The sequence below is a fragment of the Lepisma saccharinum genome, chromosome 5 (assembly GCF_977018435.1).
Source record: "Lepisma saccharinum chromosome 5, izLepSacc3.1, whole genome shotgun sequence".
Classification (NCBI taxonomy): domain Eukaryota; kingdom Metazoa; phylum Arthropoda; class Insecta; order Zygentoma; family Lepismatidae; genus Lepisma; species Lepisma saccharinum.
This window is the reverse complement of record NC_139233.1, coordinates 84,282,423-84,303,226: the sequence shown is the minus strand read 5'-3', so window position 1 is coordinate 84,303,226 and position 20,804 is coordinate 84,282,423. Positions and strand designations below refer to the sequence as shown.

The window sequence follows — 20,804 nt, the reverse complement described above, 5'->3', positions numbered from 1 at the left end:
GATGAGAAAGAGTGCTGTGATGAAATTGCTAGAGGGACACTCTCAAAGAACACCCATGCCCAGTCTGGGATTCGAACCCAGGTCCCCTAGTGACGTCTGCAATATACTGTCTGAATAATGTGAATGTTACAGATTCGAGTATACAACTTCTTTAATATATGCCATGTATAAATGCTCTCACGCTCTGGTAGCACTGTAATGAGCAGTGGATACAACTAACTAACTAACTAACTAACTCTCTCTAGCCTTCTTAAACCCAAAAGTTCATGGCTGCAGCAACAAAGGCCTTACATCTGTCCCTATCTTGAGCAAGATCTACATACTCTTTTCCATCCCTACCGATTTCCTTTAGGTCAATCTCAACTTTGTCCCTCCATCTTCGTCTTGGCCTTCCTACAGGTCTCTTACCATCAGGTTTCCCAACAAGAATCCTGTAAACTCTTCTCTCCTCTCCCATTCGTGCCACATGGCCTGCCCACCTTGATTTAATTATTCTAATAATATCTGGACTTGAATATAAATTATGTACTTCTAAATTATGTAACCCTCTCCACTCACCTGTCTCCTCATCCCTTTTAGGTCCAAAGATTTTCCTAAGGATCTTAATTTCAAATACTCTCAATTTCTGTTCTTCTTTCAATGTAAGGGACAAAGTTTCACATCCATATAATACTACAGGCAAAATTACGGTTTTGTATATTTTAACTTTTAGTTTCTTAGATATTAAACGAGAAGACAAAAGTTTATGAAGAGAGAAGTAACATGCATTTCCTGAATTAAGCCTACTTTTTATTTCCTCTTTAATATCATTTTCATTTGTTAATATTACTCCTAAGTATTTGTGTTTGGAAACCGGTTCATACGAGTTGTTATCAATAAACCTAACACTTGGTTTCGGCCTGTAAGCATACATTTAGTTTTCTCCTTGTTAACTTCCAAACCTATCTCTTTAGCAGTTTTGAAAAATATTCTAGCATTATTCTTAATTGTATTTATATCATGCCCTAATAAGTCTACATCATCTGCATATGCTAACAACTGAGTCACACCATTTAATTTTAGTCCTTCTTTAGTTTCTTTTACCTTCCTTACAGCATATTCTAAGGCAAAATTAAAGAGCAATGGAGATAATGCATCTCCTTGTTTTAACCCATCATGAATTGTAAATTTGTCACACATATTAATACCCACACGAATTTTACTTTCTGTTTCACTGGTGCATACTTTTATCATACTAACAAGCTTCTTAGGTATTCCAAACTCTACTAATATATTATATAATTTATCTCTTTTGACCGAATCATATGTTGTTTTTTTTAAATCAATGAATAGCTGATGGGCATTTTGATTATATTCCAACTTTCTTTCATGTGTCTGACTGATGTGAAAAATTTGATCTGTAGCTGATCTATTACGTTTAAATCCACATTGATAATCACCTATAATTTCATTAGCATATGGGGTTAGTCTTGTTAAAAGAATGTTAGATAATATTTTATATGATGTTGAGAGTAGAGAAATTCCACGGTAATTATTATTTTTATCCCCTTTTTTTAAACACAGGAACAATTATGGATTCCACTGTTGAGGGATTTCTTCTTTATTCCATATTAAACAAATTAATTTATGAATTTGACATATTAACGAATTTCCACCATATTTAATTAACTCAGCTGGTATTAAATCAATGTCAGGTGCTTTGTTATTCTTTAGCCTTTTAGTAGCATCTTTAACTTCATTCAAGTTAGGTTCTGGAACTAAAGGTTCTTCTGTGTGTACCTCATTTACGTCTGATTTATCTCCTACATGAACATTTAAAAGGTCATTAAAGTTGTTCTTCCACCTATTTAGAATATCGCTTGGGTCAGCTAGAAAATCACCGTCTTCATCTTTTATCAAGTTTACTTTAGGTTGCCACCCCTTTCTAAATTTATTTACACCTTTATATAAATCTCTGATATTTTTATTTTTGCTGTTTGTTTCAATTTCATTTAATTTTGCTTTTCAAGTAAATTAATTTGTGGATGCAACTACAACAAATTAAAAAAGTGATATAGGTAATATTAAACAGTTTGGCAACAATGGTTCATTCTGCAGGTTCAAATCAGAATGTGAATCTCCACCATATTGCCAGCCCCCGGGGCTATGCGCAAGCGAAGATGCGTGGCTTCAAACAAAAGTGTGTCATCTCCAGTCTGGTACCTTGAGATCTGTGACTTTGACATACACTATTTGGAGGTAAAGAGGGTTTCCAGCTGATAGCTGCAGCATATCTGGTGCACTTCAGTGCACTAGCATATCACATTAACAATTCGCACTCCAATGGAGCTTTGTAAGAATTTAAAAGTGCATGATATTGAAGTAAAAAGTGTTGACTTTTTGCATAAATTCACATAAGTTTGCATTTCTTCTGTCACCATGGAGACATTGCAAGAAAACCTGGCTTGAAATTGATTAACAGATGGAAATCTCAATGGCAAGAAAGTGACCATTTACTTAAACCCCCTAAAAGCTAATAAGCTAATATTTTACCCTTAAACAATTTTAATTTTCTAATAGAAGATTCAAACATTTCATACTGTGCTTCGTTTCTTGCATCATTTATTGTTTTCTTCTAAAACATGAATCTCATTTGCTTTATGCTCTCTTTCGTTCTCTTTATGATCAATTTTACTTCCCATCTTGTGTCATGATTCTCCATATGTCTAACAATCCGGATGATATTTTTCTTGATTTCAACAATTTGTCACTCATTCTACCACCTTCACTGCACCATAAACTTGGTAAATAACCATGATTGACTCTTCCTTCAAATTTTCTACTAAAACTTTCTTGATTAAAAAACACTTTAAGAGTTTGTCCAAGGTTTCGATTCCATCTCGGAATCATCATCATGGTTGATCGAGAAACGGCAAAGGGGAAACGGTTGTGTTTCCACTGGCGATGATCGGTGTGTCTGCCAGAAGATGTTGTTGCAGTCTTGTAGTGTTGCCAAGTTCTTGTTTGTTGAGTTTGATGGCTCTCGCATGGTAGTTACACGATCTAATGACCGAGCTACCGCAGATCTTTAATTAATCCAGTTATTAACATTTATATTATTATACTGGACACCCTGTATTATTTCCAATAATTATTTTCATAAAAATAGATTTTAAGTTCTTACAAAGAAGTAGATATATTTACCTTGCAAAATGTAAGTAAGGCTTCAACCATGCCAACACGATTGAGCTGCCTAGCATTAAATTCCCTATGTGGATGATTATCTCTGAGTAGGACATGAAGAGCTTTGAAGAGAGTCCCCAACACTCCTCCATTGTCGTCCGGGACACCTTGCTCCTGCACCTTCTCCCAGTCTCTCCAGGAGCCAACCATGGTTGTCAAGAGAAAGGAATTCACTATGATAGCATCAGACTGTTGGACTAAATGGAATGTCTGACTTAAGGGCTGGTACTGAAGGACAGGTTTATCACAGCATGTGTCAAGAACAGCCTGAAAAGTAAAAGTAACAGAATTATTAGGGACATATATGTTACAGCTCTGTAACAAATATGACATTGAGAAGTTTGTAGTGTAAGTATATTACGTAACTCTTATTTGGACATCATGTGTTCCGCAAATCAGCGCTCAATTGTAAGGAAGTAACTAACCTGAATGCAATTAACTTATGGCTGCGATTTATATATTAAAATTTCTTTTTTGTAAAATACACTAAAAGAAAGAAACGTATAGTGTTTCAACTTTAAAAATTTGTAACGTTTATTGAACATATGTGTAAATAATTTCAACTAATGTAACCTTATTATGATGTCATAATTTTGTAATCAAGGGGGGAATGGAGAGTAAAATCTCAGGTATAAATACCCAGAAGTTTTGATAGTATATTAGTATATTTCTTTGACAAAAGACTTCCTGGGTGGACTAGGAAGGAGAATCTATCCTGGGTGGACCAGGTGTAAATAGACTTATTCGAAATTCGCTAATATCCACATTCAGTTAAGCCATATGATGACTAAATTATTTCGTCGGAGAACCTGAGTTTTATTCCCACTCTTACACCAAAGTGACTGCACGATTCTTCCTACAATAAACTGTTTGAAATGTCAATCCAGTGTCGTGATTCCATGATCCTGAGATGGCTTCAGTGTAGGCCTAAAAGGAATTAGTGCTACCGCCAGGAAGAGCAATGGCTTAACAAACTGTGCAAGGGGAACGTAGCATATATTTATGACCACAAAAAGATCTCATAATTAGGACACATTCCTCCTCAACCAATCTACAGGATTTGCATATCATGGTTCCTGTCCAATCCCAGTTATGGCCGTGTGTTTCAGGACATTCCTCAACCCAATCCTCATTTCTGCGGAATGGATTAGGGTTGTTGCCTGCATCCAATATCAGCTTTGGCTGCTTTATTCAGGACTCAACTTTGTCCAATCCTCATATTGAATGTGTGGAACAAAAATATCTACAATCCAATGCAAATTTCAGTTGTATAGATCACGGCTGTCCATTAGGCAACTCAATTCCACAAACTACACAGAGTGGAGCACATCTTTATTCAATTGTGGCTTTGACTGCATACATCAGAACCAGGGTGCGAAATCATTTAAGACTGTTGGGGAGGGGAGAAAGATCTTAGTCTATAAACCCCCTCCCCACAAACATACATAGATATTATACGATATACATATTTATAAGGTTATTAAAAGTAAAAATAAATTACTAAATTAAAAATATATTCTTATTAGTAATTACCAAAAATAAATAAATTTATTACTTTTAAATATATCAGAGATTATAAAGTAGTAAACTACATCCTTTACTAACTGGTTAGTTTTTGTTTGCTTTATATTAACATAAATCAATTAGATTTCATAGTTATTATTGTTTTGCATTCTTGTTTTACTTTTATTGTGCATATTGATGTAATTTGTTAATGATCTCTTGAGAGAGAAAAAGCTTCGAACACTCACTACACTAATTTGTGTATGTATTTGATATTATTCTTAGTACAGTATATTTGAAATTAAAAGTAATTGTTTCTCTTTTGTTTAATTATATTCCTGTAGTTTATGGTCATTACAAGCATAAGAAAACAGTTTTTCGTTATGACGTTTCAGGAGAACACACGCTCCCTTCATCAGACATTTATTTTAATTTTGACTAAAGATACAGTTATAACAATGGTTAGCAACTTTTTAAACAAAAAGAATGCATTATATGATGGATGTTGTCAATGTTACATTGTTGTAATATAGCAACCTAACTGTGAAAAGAAGCAGTCTGTTTCATTTTTATTTGAGATAAAAAAAATTTGATCACATTATTTTTTATTTGAAATTGTGAATCCCAAATATCATCAGGTAATTCAAAGTCATCATTGTTTTCACAAAATCTCTTGATGTTTTCTGTTACATTAAATTTTAAAGATGGTGGCTTACTCCATTTGTGAAAAAGAAAACTCCATACTGGATCTACGAGGGTCACTATTTATATTTTGAGCCTTGTCAACACTGATTGAAGATAGGCGCGATTTGACGTTTGCACAGAATCGTCTGGCATTATTGACCATAACTTACTTCAAATGTTTTGTCAATAGCTTCATTTGTGTTGTTTATGTTGCCTTGGAGATTGCACGACAACAATAAAATGGAATTAACTCGTGAACATTTTCGTGCGATTATTTTTTACGATTTTCGACGTGGATTATCAAGACAAGAGTGCATCGACCAACTTACTTCCACATTTGGTGATGAAGCCCCATCCTTTGCCACTGTGAAACGCTGGTATAACGAATTTAATCGTGGCCGCCATTCGCTCACCGACGAGATTCGCGATGGTCGTCCAAAATCAGTTGTTGTTCAAGAAAACATTGATGCTCTGCAAAACCTAATACTGCAAGTTCGTCATGTGACATACTGTGAGATTGAGGCAACCATAGGCATTAGTTCCACCAGCATATATAAAATATTACATGATCATTTAGCTGTGAGAAAGGTATGTTCTCGTTGGATCCCACACAATTTGACAAAAACTCAAAAAGACGCTCGCGTCAATTGGTGCAAACAAATGCTCAATAAATACAATCGTGGTGCTTCAAAAGACGTATATAAGATTGTAACAGGTGACGAATCATGGATATATGCATATGAGCTGGAACGTAAACAGCAGTCGACTGTATGGGTGTTTCAAGATGAACCCAATCCAACAAAAGTTGTTCGCGCTCGAAGCACATCGAAACAAATGGTCGCCTGTTTTTTTCAGGAAAACTGATCATGTGGCAACTGTGCCTTTAGAGGAACGTAGAACGGTCAACTCTGAATGGTACACAACAATTTGTTTGCCAGAGGTCTTTCAGTCAAATACGGAAAACAAACAAACGCCGTTGGATCATTCTTCATCAAGACAATGCCAGCTGTCACACATTTCGTCTAACAACCGACTTTATGAACAGTCAAAAAATCGAATTGATGGGTCATCCACCGTACAGTCCTGATTTGGCACCCAATGACTTCTTCTTGTTCCCAAATGTCAAGAATAAATTGCGTGGACAACGATTTTCATTGGCGGAAGATGCCGTTGATGCGTTCAAAAACCATATTATGGAGATGTCTCAAGAAGATTGGAAAAACTGCTTTGACAAATGGTTCGAACGAATGCAAAAGTGTATTGACCATAAAGGAGAATACTTCGAAAAACAATACAGCAGTTTTCAATGCCAAATTCCTGTTTTTTCCATTGTTAGGCTCAAAATATAAATAGTGACCCTCGTATGTTACCATTTTCATTATTTAATTTATTCCAGAGTTCCTCTCCAATGAACGAAGCTTCCCAGACATTCAACTCTATGTTTCCCGTCAATCTTTTTAAAACCCTTCTCTTTTTAATCAAATGCTTCTCTTCGATGATATGAGTTGACAAACCTGTTCTTGGGTTTAGATTTATAATGTCCAAATCGTGTTCGTGCCATCTTATTGCCATTTTCCTTGCTGTTTGTCCCACATAATCCTTTGAACATGAACAACTTATATTATATATTCCTGTGGTTTCCACATCTGGTAGAGAGTTTCTCATTTTGAATTCATTAAATGTACATTCCAAACTTCTTGGTGATTTAAAGACAATTTTGAAATTAAAACTTCTAAAAATAATGGATAACATATTTTTAAATTTTTTCCTGAGAGCACAAAGACTATGTTCTAATAATGAGGATATCAAAAATGGAGAAGAAAGGCTCTTTAATATAGCAAAAGAAAATGGCTTTCACACTAACAGAATAAACCAAATCAAAAAACAAGTTGCAAGAAAACTAAAGGAAAAGAGAAATACAGACAAAGATGAAAAATCTGTTTAAAAGAAATTTGTTTGCATTCCATTCCACAAGGGATTCTCACATAAAATTGCAAAAATTTTTAGAAGTTTTAATTTCAAAATTGTCTTTAAATCACCAAGAAGTTTGGAATGTACATTTAATGAATTCAAAATGAGAAACTCTCTACCAGATGTGGAAACCACAGGAATATATAATATAAGTTGTTCATGTTCAAAGGATTATGTGGGACAAACAACAAGGAAAATGGCAATAAGATGGCACGAACACGATTTGGACATTATAAATCTAAACCCAAGAACAGGTTTGTCAACTCATATCATCGAAGAGAAGCATTTGATTAAAAAGAGAAGGGTTTTAAAAAGATTCACGGGAAACACAGAGTTGAATGTCTGGGGAGCTTCATTCATTGGAGAGGAACACTGGAATAAATTAAATAATGAAAATGGTAACATAGATCCAGTATGGAGTTTTCTTTTTCACAAACGGAGTAAGCCACCATCTTTAAAATTTAATGTAACAGAAAACATCAAGAGATTTTGTGAAAACAATGATGACTTTGAATTAGCTGATGATATTTGGGATTCACAATTTCAAATAAAAAATAATGTGATCAATTTTTTTTTATCTCAAATAAAAATGAAACAGACTGCTTCTTTTCACAGTTAGGTTGCTATATTACAACAATGTAACATTGACAACATCCATCATATAATGCCTTCTTTTTGTTTAAAAAGTTGCTAACCATTGTTATAACTGTATCTTTAGTCAAAATTAAAATAAATGTCTGATGAAGGAAGCGTGTGTTCTCCTGAAACGTCACAACGAAAAACTGTTTTCTTATGCTTGTAATAACCGTGAACTACAGGAATATAATTCTACAATGCAAGCAATGAGTACATACAAGAAAAACTATTATCTTTTGTTTGTTGTAAGCTTGTTCATCGCTATGATAAGTGCCTAAACTTGTACGGCAACTATGTTGAAAAGTAGTGTAAGTGTGTCACTTCAAAATGTATATAATAAAAAATGTCTACTTTCACTTGTCTTCTTTTTATTCCAAAACATGAGTTACTTTCTGGATAGCCCTCATATATCAGATAATGTTATCAAACTGATCTGAGGAGATTTTTTATTAATGATCACTTTAGTTTTATCTGCACTTTCTCCTTTTCAGATGTTGGCATGCCTGATGTAGCAATTAGACCACTTTAATCTATCATGTAGATTTTAGACCAATAATGTAAAAAAATAGACTATTTTGTGTAGCAATTAGACCATCAATACAAAGTTTTTTTTAAAAAAGTGGTTATTTGCTACACAAATGTCTCCTCTCCCTGTCCGTCTTTCTGTCTGTGTGTGTGTCTCAATTTATGACATTGAAATTCACTTAAATTCGTATTTTACAGCAGAGTAATATTATGAGTTTCAAATTAGAAAGTGATACCCATTAGCCAATAGCAGATTAATGACATCATCTTGTAAATGTACAAGTCGAGTACTATGATATTTTCATGCAGAAACTTAAGGATCACAGTACATTTTCTTACCTTAAGTATATGGTGACCAGGTACACATCTTGATGATGACAATACTTTCAGAAGTAATTTATGGCAATCCTTATTTACAAATTGAGAAAATAAGGTGCAGTCACTTTGTATAAGCTTCAAGAGAAGGAAGAGAGCCTTTGCCTGATCCTCTTGGCTTGCTTTCAGCTCAACCACCTGCAACAAAACAAAATTGAATGCAGAGACAGAATATCCAGTCATCTTCTTTACCTTTTGGGGGGGGGGGGAGGGAGACAAACAACACAGTTGATAATAATTAAATGTAAGCGAGTTACTAACTTTTTCCACGAAACTTACTTGTAGAGGGTTCTATTAATTTTGAGGCCTCTGCCACCATCCGCTTGGGAACTCGTTGCTTCACTGCTGGGCTGGCTTCTGGTTCCTGTTGTTTCCCTGTCTGCCGCTAGGAGCACTAATGTGGCCAGTTCATTTCCTGCATGCACTGGGTTTAAGTTGTTGCCCAGAGCCAAATGTAATGTGCCTGACCACTGTCAATGTTCAGATCGTGTGGGTAGTGCATAATTGTGTGTAGTCACCTTGATTTTGTTGTCAATCAGTGTGTGTGATATATACCTGACAAATTTTTTTGATATTGTGTTTGTTGAACTTGAGGTGCTTTGCTAGTCCGGTAGTTGGTTGGGATATTTTGCATCAGATAAGTGCTGTTGTTTATGCTCATTGATGGTTCTGATTGATCTGCCAACTCCAGAGTTGTCTAGGGGTGAGAGGAAATATCGGTTGTGTTTGTTTAGAGCACTGGCTATTTTGGTCACTCCCTTGTGTGTAAAGTTAGTAACTTGCTTTCGTCTAATTATCTTTCTTGTTACTCAAAGTTACAACTGGCTGAAGTACTACAAAATTAACTGTAACCAGCAGTGGTTACCGAAAGTGATTTATGAGGGAACAAGGGCTTTAAATTGGTTATTTCATTTATTTCATTAGATTATTTATTAAATTGCAACAGCATGGTGTTTATTACTTTAAATGATGATTTCTGGGGATAAAAATAGAAAATTAGAAAATAAACCAATCAAACATTTATGCATATGTAGGATTCTACCTTAAGCCCTCTAGGCCCTTTGGTCTTTTAGCTAACATGTACATGAGCACCTTACTGTTTACTCCTAAGTGTTAGTACCTTTTAAGGTTAGTCCAACATACATTAAAAGATTTATATTAATCCATTAATGCCCAAATTACTCCACTGTACATGAATATTCACAACTGTCTTTGCAAAGTGAGCTTGAAGTACAATTTAAATGATTTCATAAATAATTACAGAGGGGAAAAATAAAAACTGGAAAGAATGAATATTTATTAAAGTTGGTGGAAATGTAGAACACACACACCCTTTAATTATAATGCTTACTCTAGCAAAGAGAAACAGAAATACAGGTGTTCCTCCCAAAGTCAAGGCTGCAGATGCCAAACCACGATATTGCTGGGAATTCAGAGGAGCTAGAAATTCTGGCTGTACAGAGAGAGGCAGCTGCTGACTCGCTCGCTGGTCAATGGTCACAACACGGTATCCAGGCTGGCGAGGAAACAGAGAGCTTACCACTCCTGCAAGGGACACAAACATGTATTTTCTTTATTATTTTTACAAATAAACAATAAAAATAATTTTAAAAAATAATTACACAAATTTGACTGTGTGGAACTGGTTTGGATGAGCGAGTTTGTGTTATAAGTTCACTTTATGCACAGTAAGGCTAATCGGGACTGGACCTACAATTTAAAGTGGGATCTGAACCACTATGTGCCTCCACTAGGTATCAAACCCGGGACCCTTCAATTACAAGGTGCGAACTGGTTTGGTTCATTCATTCAGGAAAGATGAGAGGTTGGTCTTTCCTAGTAGCCAGAGAAAAAACAAAACATCGATAAAGTGAAATCTAACCGAAGAATGAGCCAATTAACAAATTCTATATGCAGGCTCGACCAGGACTCGAACCCGTGTCTCAGGCAAGGCCAGGATGGCTTGGTAGCTCAGTGGTTTGAGCAATGGCATGGTATGCCAGAGACCCAGGTTCGAGTCCTGGTCAAGCCTGCATTTTTCGCTGAAAATTTCTACGTAAAATATTATTTGTTTGATGAACATTGATGACATGAAGATGGGAAACCCAGGTGTGATTCCCAGGGTCGGTGATCTAAGGTCGGAATTTCTCCAACATTGTCCCCACATAAAACAGCTCTGGGACTCACCAAGACTCAAATCAATGGGTACCTGGGGGCAACCCTGGGGGGTCAAGGTGGCTGTAGCATGGTGTTGATCACATCATCTCCAAAATGGCAGAGATTGAGAATGTGTGGGGCACTACCCTCACATGCCCTAAATGTGCCTTCATGGCATGGTGCTATATGCACTGGGAACTTTACCTTGTACTTCATAATGAACATCATTGTGATGAGAGGTTAACTATTCTTGTTCAAATTTGGTCTCGAAGAGATTGGCATAGTCGGTTACTGTTCCTTGGATCTGTAGAAAGAGTTAATCGTGAAAGCTAAAGTGAGACTACTAAAGGAGCTGCTACATTTGTGCGGCTTGGGTTACTGGCTCGAGAAGGACTCAGCGGCAAGACTCCCTGAGCATGGGGAATGTTTGTGTAGAGAGATTATGTCAGAAGTAACTGAAGAGGGCATCTGGTGAAATCACAAAAGGGTTTTGTAGAATTTGGAGGAAGTGATTGGCTCATGCTTGCAGATATGAATCCATGAAGGTGGGAGAATTAAAAACGCCACAAGTCTTCCTACCACAGAGATGACAGATTAATCAGTACTCTATAGGTTTAAGCATATTGGTGAATCTGTTTATCACAGAAATTATCAGTACATTCACTGATCCAATATGTATGTAAACAGCCTGCAATTTAGAGTAAAATCCTGCCACTTTAAAACTACTTTTATGAATATTAGTACATATCCCCTGGTTTTGTAACCTAAGTATCTAAATATGCAGTTTCTTTCTTCAATGCAAAACTCATTGAGTCACTTCATTAGTTACATTAATTAAGAAGATTAATGAACCATTCATGTCCTTGACGGAACATTTACAAGATAATATCAGTTCAGGAAAATATTGGTTATCAGCATTGGTGCATTTTATATTGATACTTTATCAGTATCAACTACATATCAAATCACCTCATCCCTACTTCCTTGTTCCTGATTTGTGTACTTTCGTGAGGTAGAACATACATGTGCATGGTGGCTGGGATGAATTAGTTGGATGGATTCCTCAGAAAATCATTAGAGGTAACTAGAAGTTCAGAAAATGTTATTCATTCTCTTAAGAAAGGACATGAGTTCGATCACAGCCACGTAATTTGTAGCCAGTAGCATCTGAAAGCACTGTTTGAATCCTAATTATCTGATTCCAATCCTGCTGAATTTCACTTGTGTATCCAATATCTGAGTACTTAATCAGATACATATCTGAATCCTGAATCATTCATCTGACATCATAAACCCAAATTTTGGATCTGACATTCAAATCCCAATCAGATTCCAATATCCAAGCTCAAATACATAGACACAGAAACACACACACACACATACATGTTTTTTTATTATTATTTTGATTTAATGATGCACAAGTTACTAGTTTTTCTTGTATGTACGCATTGCTTGCATGATAGAATTATTTTCCTGTAGTTTACGGTTATTACAAGCATAAGAAAACAGTTTTTTCTTTGTGACGTTTCAGGAGAACACACGCTCCTTTCATCAGACATTTATTTTCATTTTCAAAATGAAAATAAATGTCTGATGAAAGGAGCGTGTGTTCTCCTGAAACGTCACAAAGAAAAAACTGTTTTCTTATGCTTGTAATAACCGTAAACTACAGGAAAATAACACAAGTTACTATTTAACATTTCAGAAATTGTTAAGACCACTGCTCATATCCGAGTTAAGTAATGTGACTCGCTGATAGTTATAAATCTAACAAAATGAAACACAAAACTGTATATCAGAAAATATTAAATATTTATTTTTTACCTCACAATCGACTTTTCTGACTTCTGACTTTTGTGAGTAAACCTGACACTTGCTTTTGTAAGTGCAAACAGATTAATAAAAATTCTGTTGCTTCAAACATTCAGTAACTTTCTGAAAGATTTGGAATAGTATAGCACTTATTCTATCTCATTAATAATAATAAATAAAGTCATCAGATATGGAATAAGTTAGTCGATTACTTTTGTTCGTCATAAAAGTTCAAACATTCACTATGCAACAATGAACAGAAGTTGCATGACTATGAAAGTAAGAATTCATGTTACATACCGTAATGCAATCTACAAAGTACATTTTCCATGACTGAATTACTATTACTTGTGCCCTAACAGCTCTTTAAAGCCCAAAGCAACTTATCATTACGACCCATTATTTGGCTTCCTAGACCAGAATCTTCTACTATTTATTTCAAGTAGTTCCAAACTGACCCCAAGATGTTGGATCAACCCTCAAATCTTGGGAGAAACGTGGAACAACTTGCAGCTAACCATGCATCTACACAGGAGCCATGATTAAATTACCTACTTCCCATGTGTACCTCATATTGTGTATTACATATAATAATAAAGTTATGAAATACAATAAGATAATTTATATTACCTCCTGGACTTGTGACCACTTGCAGATAAACATTCACTACATTATGGTGCTGTGCTGGATACACTAACAATATATTATCCTAAAAAAAAGATAAAATAAATTAACATACTTCCAGTTACAGAGCTCTCAAAGCTGATCATTAAAACAAACCTAATGCCTGAAACAGTTATGATTTCTTGTTTGATATGGTCTGCCACTACAGTATTGACACTACAAGAAAAGAAATGTAAAAAAAAAATATATGGACAGCAACCAGATATATATGGATATTTAATTTATACTAATACTGGTAGAGTACTGCAATTACACACACCAATTTACCAGAGTTTTACTTTGAAATATGCAATATCATTTAATCACAAAATGAATTTATCACAAGATATTGGTTCAAAATAAATTAAAACTGTGAACTTTGCATGATATTCCAGAATATGTCAATGCATCATTTTTTAGGACTCCAAGAAATATCCAAACTTCGCAGAAACTTTCGGCCAGTATCGGTGAAAATATTCCAACTGATGCTTTCTGATGGCAATACTGATACATTGGCACTGGTATTAGCTCAGCCCCACTCAAGAGCCTTCTTGTCGGCTAATACTCAAGCGAAACCATTGTATTGTCTCCTTGCACCTTTTTCCTATAAATAGCAGGGACGGGACAGATTAATCTGTACCCTATCAGTAGTGGCTTCTATAGGTATTTTGATGTATTGGTTTATCAGTAAAAATATTGATAATTTTACTGATTGAATATCTATAAATAGATTATAATTTAGTGCAATATTCTGCCATTTTGTTATTATTCATATGGATATAAACATATTATCTCCATGCACTACTTCTTTGAAAAAAGTCAATGTCTAAATATGCAGCTTCTTTTGCATTGGAGTCATCTGGTAACATACATTCATTAAGGAGGTTAATGAGGCATTCAGGTTATTCAAGAGCCATTTGGAACTTTATGTTGCTTCAGTAGAATATTAGTTATAGTATTGGTAAATTTTTTATTGGTACTTTATCAGCATTGGCCCCATCTTGGTCCATCCTTAATAATAAATAGTCAAGTACACCTCTACTTCCATTTTTTACACAATGATGCACAAAGAGAAACGTTAGTACTCAAAATGCAAAGTGGCACAAATATAGGTAGGTATTCCTATCACAGCTTAAGAGTAACCCAAATTACACTTACTTGGAGAGCCTTCAGATTTCCATTCTTCTCTTCAAGAACAGTTTCCCAATTTATTCCACAAGTTAAAGTTTGCGGCCCAAATACTGACGTGAAATTGGGAGTAGGGGTTTCAACCTGGCACTCTGTGAGGTTCGTGAAATTGGGTCCCAACCCAAAGAGGTACACGGCCTTCTCCTTGGTGAAGACACGTTCCCGGAAAAGCATGACATTTCCTAAGTACCAGGAACCAGGAACTGTTACGTTGGGCAATAATGTGTGGCCTAAGAGCACACAACTAGTTCGTGGCTTGCGCACAAGTAGGCCACTGAACATCATCAGCACTTTTTCCTCTTTCCACCCATCAAAAATCAACGTCACCTGCAGACGAAATTGAGCAATCTTACTTATTCTGTGCATCTATTAACTCACTCACAAGTATATGCATTAGGGATGAGACAGATGATAAAAGCAAGCGTAAAAGTAAAAATATCATAAATAATTATGTAATTCATATTTATGCACTGGGGTGTAAGGGGTGATCCTTCCACATAAGACACCCAATTGTCAACCTCACTTCCACATAGTACACCTTGGACTGCATTATGCAGAGTAACGAGGCTCTGGCGTCTGTCTTTTGTCCATACGTGTGCTGAGTCTCCCTTTACAGCCTCAGCTTTTAACCGAAGTCAGAATGTTTTAATATTTTCGTTAACAACATTACAGTTAATTTAGGTAAGGTAAGGGGTTGGACCCCGTGTAATGTGATGGGTGCAAAATAGCCTTTAAGTGCTGACGCACCCAAAAATTCAAATTCAAATTCAAAACATTTATCCGCTACTGTTTGTGAAAATTGCAACACCATGAACAAACAATGGTAAACATGTGAAATGTGCAGGAAATGCAAATCAGGAGAAGACATGCAAATTATTAGAATTGCAAAGTGACTGTGCATGCTAAGGTGAAGCAGCACCCTAGGCACAGACAGAGTGCTGTTGAGGAGTCAGACGACTAATGTATTGTGGTCAGCAAGCTGTAAACGTTCCTCCAGGAGTCACTATATCTTGATGACATCAAAGAGGTGCAATACAAACACGTGACTGCATTCCAACGAGGACGAGTGATTGGCATGCTTGAAGGTGGAGAGACGCATCGAAACTCCAGCAGTGAACCACGAAATGTGATCACACCAAAGGATGACAGACATCTTATCTACATGGCAGTGATGGACCGTACAGCTGCATCCAGAGAGCTGCACATCGGCCAGAATCGCTTACTAGGCCCGCCTGGCTGACGAGCGGGTGAGTAAAACTGTAAATCTGGGTTTTGACCCATCAAGCATCGAAAGCCCATGGGTAACTGGAAGGCCTTGCAAGACGAAGCTCGCTTATCTTCAGCGAACGTTCATTTCGGTTTTGCACAGTCTCCAGATACATGAGTCACGCAGTCACCGTTGCCAACCTTTAGATTCTAAACTGGTCGAGGAGCACTTGAAATGTTCATCACTTTTATCAATTTGAAATTGCAGACATTTATTCCTTGCTAGAAAACACCCAGTGGCGGCAGCGATTGGGTTCCAAAACTAGGGGGCAAAGGTGCAAAAGTGGGGGGGGGGGGCAAGGACAGTTTATTTTCCCTTGGTACATGAGGTTAGCGTAGTGGAAAAGTGGCAAAAAGTGGGGGGGGCCAACTGCACCCTCTCGGTCCCACCCCTAATCGCCGCAAGTGCTGACACCTGTAAAGGAGTATGAAACAAGTTTCGCAAATAGTGTCATCGTAATTATTTTGGAACTTTCTGTGACTGGTGGTTGTTCTACATTATACTTGTTTTGGGGGTACTCCCCTATGGCACAGTGGTAGTATCGTCGCCTTATAATCAAGGGGTTCCAGATTCGATACCCAGTGGAGGCACATGGTGGTTCGGATCCCACTTTAAACTATAGGTCCAGTCCCGATTAGCCTTATTGTGCATAAATTGACCAAATAAATGAATCAATCAATCAAACAGATTTTCTCTCTGGCGTAATTTTGCCAATTCAATATCGGAATTAGTTGCTCAAGATTCCCCCACCCCCCACCCCCTGAACACTAAGGCACGTTGGTCCATAAAATGGAACATGAAATCAGAATTTGCATTATTAAATGTTTTTGAATATTGTAATCTATTTCAACAAATCTTCGTTCACTCATGTTGTTGCTAGTTATCTAGTTCTACAGACCGCATTGATAGTAATACGATGCAAAATATAATTGTTAGCTTGTATCTTCATACAGGTGCAAATAGCAGGCAATGCTATTTACATATTTCAACAAACAAACATCGTAAAAATTAAACCGAGAGAAGGATTATGATTTCAAGACCAAAAAAGTGACATAAAATGAACAAGACACACAAACCTATTTCAAGACCTAACAAATTTGGAAAATATGTGGTAGTTGGTTTGACATAATAATGAAACTAATCTTAGGTACAGTGGTGTAGCAACATATCGCGAGGCTCTTGATGAGATTAGAATGCAAGGTCCCATCCATTCTTTAAGTTTGAAATATCAATGTGAATCGATACACAGTCATCAAGGAAACGTCAGCAAATTATCATACAATAGCCTATAATAATAATTAATTTCTGATGTAAATTATATTTAATAGTACGCGACAGAGAAATTTATACTTGGCAGAGCTACAGTAACACGCTGCTGGAATTTTCATTAACCAAAGTAGTAGTAATAGTACATTTTTTACGATGTTCTTTAGGTAGTAAGCCAACTGAAATATTCTTAAATGTGCTAAACTTTTTTTTAAAAAATCAGAAATACAAACTAAGAATCTTTAAATATAACCTATATATTATTTAATGATTCGTTCTTTGTTTCTTCATTTCAAAGTTTGTAGGATGTAAATGTCACAAACCATGGATTAAGTAGAAAATATCGAAGGACGCACATAAAATGTTGGTGCTTGATAGAGTGGGGGGAAGGGATTGCGCTAAACCACAATCCTGTCTAGGCGCACCAAAGTATCTAGCTACAAGCTCATCGGCACAATCGGTTTCAACATCAACAAATCTTAAAACGATAGTCATTTGCCCCATAAGTGTGAAATCTTAGGTGTAATCAATTGATACAGTTAATTTGACTTTTTTTAATTAGTAATTTTGACTTTGTTGCACATTAATTGTACCAGTTAACTTTGAATTTTAGGACTTAATAATAATTGTGAATCTCATTTTGTTGTTACATCTTAATGTTCTTGTAATATTAAATATTTGATGCAGTGGCGTAACAAAATCGTAAAGTACGAGTCCACAAGAAACGAATTTGAGTCCCTCAAGTACAGTCAGATTCTTCCAGGAAATTTATGTAATTACTTAGAATGGCTGGTTGTGGCTACACTTACATTAATAATTATATAAATTGATGCTCTACCTCTGAATTTTCACATATTACAACATATCTTTCTTTGACATTTATGTATTCAAAAGAAGAAAAAATACAAATACTTACTTATCCCCTCCCCCCTTCCCCTCTTAACAGCTGGGTGGATAAAAATAATGAGGTTTATTTATAATTTTTGATATTTTTTATTTAAATCAATCTTTTTTTTGGCACCGTACACACAGACATATTTTTTATATAGAAAGACTTTTTCTGATAAACGGCCCTGTAAAATATTTGAACAGTTCGATTAAAGCAAATAACAAATTACACTTAAATATGCATTTCTCTGTTTCTGGAACTGAACATAATGAACCTACTATGAAAATGTTTGTTGAGTGTGTTAATGAAACTATTATAATTTCAGTAACTTTTCTTACAGTGAAAATAATAAATTCTGGATGACTTTATAATTTTAACTTAAAATAATTTTTACAGTCTTTGTAGCCGAATTTTAGTGTTTTTAATGATAGTTAGCCAAATATCAGCTGCCATATTTATTTACAGTTTAATGGAAATGACACTATTTACGGTTTAACATGATTAGTATTTTGCACATTATTCTATTTAAAAAATGTGCTATTTTTGCTTATAAAAATTATTTATTTTAAATCAAGGGAAATTTAAGTGGTTTTTTTTTTCACATGACATATTACATTTATTTTCGTATCAGCTTCACCCCATCAGGACATATATTTTGTTTCCTTTATTCCCTTTCTTAGAGCATAATAAACACCATTAAATGATTATGAGATTAATATACTTTCACAAAAAGTGATTCTGATATCTACAAATTTCTTGTGTACATTATTCTGTAATTTTATTCAAAGTGATTTCAATAAGTGATTTTTAAAATAGAATTCCCCAATTTAAATCTTGATTTAAATCAACCTGATTTAAATCAAACCACCTTGCTTAACAGAAAGCTGACGTCTGGGCACAGAATGACACTTTTACGTTAGATCTTGCCCTTTCTCGTTCAAGAGTGAGATTACTGAGTCTGCTAAATTTGGGCTGAATCATGCCATTCGACACTACCTTCCGGAAGTTTTTCCTAAGTTTCAATTTTGAAAAAGATAGTTATTTTTTCATGGTTGTTACTTGAAGAGTAGGAAACAAACAGTGGTGGTACAGGATACAGAGAACACTGGATGCTAGTGTGGACCTATCAAGGAGAAGAAACTTTGCCAAAGCACTTGATTTCAGATTTAAGCACACTCCTGAAACGTAGAACTTGATCAGGAAATTCAGAAGATAAATCATCTTTGTGCCTGTTACAGAGGGCAATAGCTGCATCTGAAGTTGTAGGAACGAAGGAAGAACTGCTAATATTATCCATACCCTTCTTCAGTTTAAAACACCAAAAGCATTTAAATGCCCCATACTTTGCTCCGTGGCAGTTTGAGGTGCTTTATCATTAACATATTAAAATCGGGTACGTTATGCAAGGTCAGGAGACAGGAGAAAAGCCAAGACAAAGCACTTTTTATTCAAGAAAATAATAAATCGATAAAAATGTCCAAGCAATTTTTGGGTTAATGTTTCACATGAGAAATGAGAATTATTTTGACTTTTTCGGGGCCCCTTAGACTTAGAGCTCCCGCCCACCTCTGATTTGACGTATTCATTCAAATTATAACGTTAAACTACAATATAATGCCAGGTACAAAAAATATTTAATTTTATTGCCCACAAAAATTAGCCTTTTCTATCTTTCTCACTTCCATTTATTACGTTTTTCATATCAACCTCAAGGGATGCGAGGCCGCTACATGCTTCGCCCACTTCACCCACCCCTTGCTATGCCAATGGTTATACAACCTCAAGGCACCTGCACCTAACAGAAATTCAAATATTTCCATGCGTAGTGAAATACAATGGCCGTTGGCAACACTGACAGTAGTGCTCGCATCTACCTGCAAGAACTACATCGAGTCTCACAGGTTTTCTTCGGGTAATAGAAAAACCTGGCAGGCATTGATGGCTGTGCACGACTGTGACGTGAAGCTTGCTTGTGTGATGTTGAACACCTGGGCTTGGCATGCGTGTTGCATATTATTGTAGGCGTGCCTCCTCGCAGATGGGTTTTTTTCTGGGTCTTGTGCAGGTCTCTGGCTGCATCACAAGTGTTAGCACAACAGTGCAGCACTGCAACAGGCATCTGCTTCGTAGAGAAATTGCTATACGCATTCCTTGCAGAAAATTCCATTGACCCTGAACCGATGGCTAAGGCTACAATAGGTTCGTGAAGGCAGACAATGGTGTGCGAGTTATCAACATGTTTTTACGGATGAGTCCCACTTTAACTTAGACTACAATCATGGCCACATAAGCATTAGATGACATTGTGGCGCGAGCTGTCTCCAAGCATGCATTGTCAAGCATCATGCTGGCTGAACTGCAGTTGTGATGGTTTGGGGTGCCATTGGGTATATTCCCGATCTCGACTGGTATGAATTGAGGGTACTCTCAAGAGCAACCACTACATCAGGCAAGTTGGCAAGTTGTAGAGGCAGAAGTAATATCACATCCTTCAGCGGACTCTTGATGCTATATTCCAGGAGGACAATGCCCAACCCCATGTTACCACAAATGTTCAAGTCCTTTTCACAGGATGGGAGGTACAGCTTCATCCCTGGCCTAAAAAGTCCCCACATATGTTCCCTATTGAATATGTCTGGGATATGG

General features: G+C 36.1%; 1 protein-coding gene and 1 non-coding gene across 4 annotated transcripts in view; one reads left to right on the top strand and one right to left on the bottom strand.

Moving 5' to 3' along the window:
- mv (lysosomal-trafficking regulator mauve) overlaps positions 1–20,804 on the bottom strand; it is a 488,369-nt gene that overhangs the window by 152,862 nt on the left and 314,703 nt on the right. For all 3 annotated transcript variants that reach the window (XM_083122737.1, XM_083122738.1, XM_083122739.1), the window contains exons 14-18: positions 14,707–15,063; positions 13,516–13,594; positions 10,268–10,461; positions 8,881–9,054; positions 3,184–3,489 (exon numbers count right to left, since the gene is read on the bottom strand). In XM_083122737.1, coding sequence (XP_082978863.1) covers positions 3,184–3,489; positions 8,881–9,054; positions 10,268–10,461; positions 13,516–13,594; positions 14,707–15,063 — 1,110 coding nt within the window. The remainder of the gene's footprint in view (positions 1–3,183; positions 3,490–8,880; positions 9,055–10,267; positions 10,462–13,515; positions 13,595–14,706; positions 15,064–20,804) is intronic.
- TRNAT-GGU (transfer RNA threonine (anticodon GGU)) lies at positions 10,877–10,948 on the top strand. Its single transcript has one exon. It is a non-coding gene; the product is annotated as a tRNA-Thr (tRNA).